At 34.5% G+C, this 5032-nt stretch overlaps 1 protein-coding gene across 4 annotated transcripts in view; it reads right to left on the bottom strand.

Annotated features, from left to right (window-relative positions):
* Positions 1 to 2186: 2186 nt before the first annotated feature.
* Positions 2187 to 5032, bottom strand: part of LOC117108622 — a 7636-nt gene continuing 4790 nt past the window's right edge. For 2 of the 4 annotated variants that reach the window (XM_033250708.1, XM_033250707.1), the window contains exon 4: positions 2187 to 4462. In XM_033250708.1, coding sequence (XP_033106599.1) covers positions 4002 to 4462 — 461 coding nt within the window. In that variant the 3' untranslated portion in view covers positions 2187 to 4001. The remainder of the gene's footprint in view (positions 4463 to 5032) is intronic. The other 2 variants (XM_033250706.1, XM_033250709.1) reach the window with 1 other exon arrangement.

Here is a 5032-nt window from a genome sequence, read left to right as displayed (position 1 = left end):
AGCTTCTAGACCGTGAAAAGAAAACATTTTTTATTGGATTTATTACGCATTGTCATAATCATCGTCATTATGATAACCGTATTATCTGCGAACCACACTCATTCATCAAGTCTGTTTAGCCAGTTAACAAATATAAATAATAATGTTATTAGACTTACCTTTTCCTAGTAATCTTAAATCATAACAAAATAAACAAACACTAGCCGCAGTGTTTCAACTAGTACCGGTACATCCGCCAAAACAAGGAAGTAACACAGTTAACAGTTTGGAAATGAATATGGTACAAGTAAACATAAATGTTACAGGGACCTACTAGTTCAACATTCATTTTCATATGAGTTCAATGATCTTCTATAGTTATAAAATTACAGGGCAACATCAACTAAAACAACAGTAGTATGGATATTGTCGTTTATTATTATCTTTATATTATATATGATACTGTCTTATTCTTCATCCATTTGCAATATTTGTGATATTTATCACATAGGCCTATACATAGGCCTACCTACCATGCTCTAGTGATTGGGTACGTTCCAGGCTTTAAAAAATATAAATGACATTACTTTTAATTACATTGTGGGCTCCGTTTAACATCTTGATTACATAACCAGTTTAGGAATAGAATATACAAATTCACACCTGCTTTTCTTTATTTCACTTTCGTTAAAATGAGTAATAATCTTAAATGCTCTTACATTAGTTAATTGTTCACATATAATAATTAACAGTTATTTCCGTGTATGTGCATGGTACGACCAGATCGCCTACCTTACATCTATTCTAATCATAAGCCTTTTACACTTTATTTACGTTTAATTGTTATTACAGTATGTTAGGCTACTCGGAACTCTCCACGCGTGCATGCACACCGCAAATAGAGGCTTGATACGTATCCTGTACGGTATAGGCCTAGTGGTCGGACACATACACTTCTTACGCCTATATGAGATTACAATGGTAAAATATTATTTTCCCTAAACTTATTGATGCAGAGGGATGATTAACCGGGTTTAAAAACAATAAAAGAGAACATTCTAACCCATAGAGAACATGAGAGTTAGAAAGGATGAACTTGATTTAGAAACTATTTATACTTTAAGGTACAATTATTTCAATTAAAATGACTTTTCAATATCATAATATGCCAAATTTGAGTGCTTGTGGTTTTGAGTACTTGCGTACAAGACAATTCAGGGTTATTAACTACATGTAAGTTTATTAATATTTTTATTTTTTTAATACATTACGGACAATTAATTGTAGTTATTGTATGTGTTATACACCAAATGTTTGTACACACGTATAATTATTTTCTTGAATTTACCTACTTTAAAAGAGGAGTATTTTAATATGTACTTACAGTTTATAGATCACTGCTGGCAAAAGTTAATTCCCTGTAGGCCTATGTGTTAATATACCACCAGAACGCCACCGTGCATTGTTAATCACAGACCTCTATTTGGAATGTAATTACAGGTACTACATTTCCTCGGAACGCTTTCACAAGTGAATAAACGTTTTTGTCACGAATCCTATGTATATTATATGGTTGGATACACCTAATTTTAATGAAAATACAGTGGTAAAATGGTTGGCAATACAAAAGGATATGTTGGGTCTAATTTTAGAAAAAACATTTCTATGGGGGAGTGTTAACAACAACAAAATAAAAAAAATAAAAAATAAAAATAAAAAAACCAATTACTGTACAATGCAATACCCAATGTCGAAAGGTCCACTGATTAATCTATAAGATAGTATAATATATTTACTCCAAGTATCGAAATGCACACCATCGTGTCGGGATTCAATATTTCGACATCAATTATGTCATTATCATTGATATAACAAAAAATAATGTTCGAAATATTGAATCACGACACGATGGGGTGTATTTCGGTACTTGGAGTTTGAATGAATTATACTATCATACCATGAATACCTCCATGATCATCCCAATGCCATGGCCACTACTGACGCAGTCAGGACTGTCCCACTTCAATCCTGAATACAGAGATGATGAGTAATTGTATGCATATACTCTAAAGACTGTGGAAACTTTTTTTAAATAAACCAATCATCTTTAGAAATATTTCATACGTAAAACTCAATAATTTGAAATCATGTACAAAAGTACACCAACTTACGCGTAAAACATAGACTCATTTTACGCATAAATAATGTAGATTCATCTTAAAAAATATAATGGAGACAGGGAACTAAAGGTATATGCAGAAATACTTTGAATGCATGAAACATAGATCTCTTTTTTACTCAAAAACTATAGGCAGTGACGTAACAACTATAGTGAGCTCTCATTGGCTAAAACCAGGGGCCCAGGCCTTAAAGGACCCGAGATAGGCCTATGAGCATTTTTGCCTCGAAGAACCATTACCAGGCCTCATACTTCTTTGTTAAGTCACTGACTATGGACTTATGTTGCATTTGAGCTTTAGTATTTTGAATACTGTCATATTCATTACCAAAACAATACAAATTCAAGTCATCTGAGGCTTTTTATAAAATTTATTTTCTTCATGTATAAAAATAACAATACAAAACAACTTATATTTTTAGATAAATTAGAAATCAGCTTTGCCAATACAATAACCTTTACAATAACATACACAATGGCCAGTTAACCTAGTACTAGATTCGTTCAATAATACTTATATGTTCATTTAGATATAATATTGCACTAATTACGGTATATATACTTGATATGATGAGAGTGAAGTTAAAGTCTTCTACATTTTCATCGTAACGTGGGTAAATTAATAATAATAATGGTCGACTTATAGAGCGCATAGGCCTATCATAGAGACCTCTATGCGCTTAACATAAATAATACAAATAGAATGATACTTAACTAATCCTACTCCTTAAACTAAGTATGGATAGGCTTAGATACGTCAAACCTTAGGCCTGAAGAATCCTTTCGGGTGGGGAGGAATACACGAATGTTCTACCATGGAGGAAACCTCAATGGGTCTAATGCTTCTACAAACTACTGTAGGGATTACGTGTTAGAAAACTCTCCCTGCTGCCAACTTATATTGCTTTTGCTCCTCCAAAACACTGCAATTCGCAACGTTGGATTATCAGCGGATATCAGCAGGCGATCTGCGTTTAACACCCATTCGACTATAGAAAAGGCCGTTTCCATATTTATCCCGTGTAGCCGGGCACTCACTGCTACAACGGTCGTCGGCAGACGCGATTCTACGAAGAACGCAACGCGACGACGCGCGTGCACAGATCGTTTTTAATGACGATCCGTTCAGACTGCTACCGACAATCATAAGACGGCGTTTGCGTCATCTATCGCTCACAGGGAGCGGAGTTAGATTCGTCGTGCGACGGTCGTACGACGCAGTGAATGCCCGGCTTTAGACTCCACAAAAAACTCGCCCGAACGCACCCGCATGGTACCTTAACAACAATCTTCTGATATAAGGACGGGGCTTAGCAGCACGGTAAGACAACACGTCTCATTCCAACCATTCACGATACATCTAAACATGGAGGAATAGGTGTAAGCTTGGGGGAAAAAATTAAAACTTATTCTTCCATGTATGTACAGTACTCTCTGCCAAATAAAGTATCAGAAAAAAAAGATAATTCTGAATAGCTGGGTTAAGGGGGTCAAATAAGATTATGACTTCAAACCAGAAGGAGATCGGTTTTTTCATTGATTTACAGACATTTGAATACAAAATTCCTTTAACTGATTACCAATTAATGGAAAATTAATACGTGAAAGGTAATGGTATTATTTAACTAATACGGACATTTGTTGCTTTTAAAAAGCTTTAGCTGTAAGTTAATAATATATTTAAACTAATTAGGTAATTCAAATATGAAAATTATTTTTTTAAATATTTGGTAATGACTAGACCTCCTAAAATTCCAACTGTGTATGGAGCTTTAGGATGAATTCAGGCCCAAAGCACTTCGGTCTATGGTATGAATCGACTCTTTAAAAGCTTTAATTCTCATTATTCCATATTGACTTGAACAACTTTTCCAGGTACGCTGATAGCTCTCGTTGGTCCACGAACCCGTTTAGTCTCAACTTCTTTCTTCGGTGGACTAGGCCTAAAGTCATGTTTCGCTGACGGTGTGCTGTTCGATCTGCGTGGACTGCGCCGTCTCTGCGGTTCTGTATTATTTTGCCGAGTGCCGAGTGCTCTTTCAAGAAGTCTAGACGCAAATGACATCGATGGTTTTACTTTACAATCCTTAGATGTAGCCGCCTGACTATTGATTTCTTGATCAGATAATTGTATGCACGTCGAATTCTCGTTGATTATTTCCGATTTTGGTTGATTCTTATTCGAATTCAGGGAAGGTGCCGAAAAACATTGATCCTGTTCGTAGGCCACTGCCTCGTCGTAATCTGGCGGAATTTCTACATCGGCAAGAGCAGAGCTCCTAACTGTCTTCGAAATATTACGATCTAAAAGATAAATATATTGATCAAAATAGCAACAAAATAAAGAAATCAAGCGGCCGTTTTGCACTGTTTCTACCTTTATTTGATATATATATATATATATATATATATATAATATATATATATATAGGCTATTATTCATTTCATTTCACTTTTATTTCAGACCGTAGTCCATATCCTAACTTAAACTTAATAACAGTACATCTTAAACCCAGAAAAATAAAATAAAAAACAAACCAATGACAAAAAAATAAAAACAAGTTATAGGTATAGCAGTTTACGCCACCTACAATTCAGCTTGGAGCTGTCAAACAAATACTCATTTATAGTTCTCGAAAACCATACACAGCCTTTCTAAGATAGTAAAAAAATGATGGAATACCACGACTGACAAACATACCACTAGCACTGCAACACGGAGGCAACCAGAGTAAAATACCAAAAGCATTATTGTAACAGACCCGTAAAGATCTCAGAGTGGCAACATTATAGGTAGACCAAAAAACTGCACAATATACATATACATATACATACATAAATATATATATATATATACATATATATACACATATA

The sequence above is a fragment of the Anneissia japonica genome, unplaced genomic scaffold (genome assembly GCF_011630105.1).
Source record: "Anneissia japonica isolate Jap-2015-1 unplaced genomic scaffold, ASM1163010v1 scaffold287727_len1644234_cov201, whole genome shotgun sequence".
In the NCBI taxonomy this organism is placed as follows: domain Eukaryota; kingdom Metazoa; phylum Echinodermata; class Crinoidea; order Comatulida; family Comatulidae; genus Anneissia; species Anneissia japonica.
Note: the sequence above shows the minus strand (reverse complement) of the source record. Positions and strands in the feature narration are given on the sequence as shown.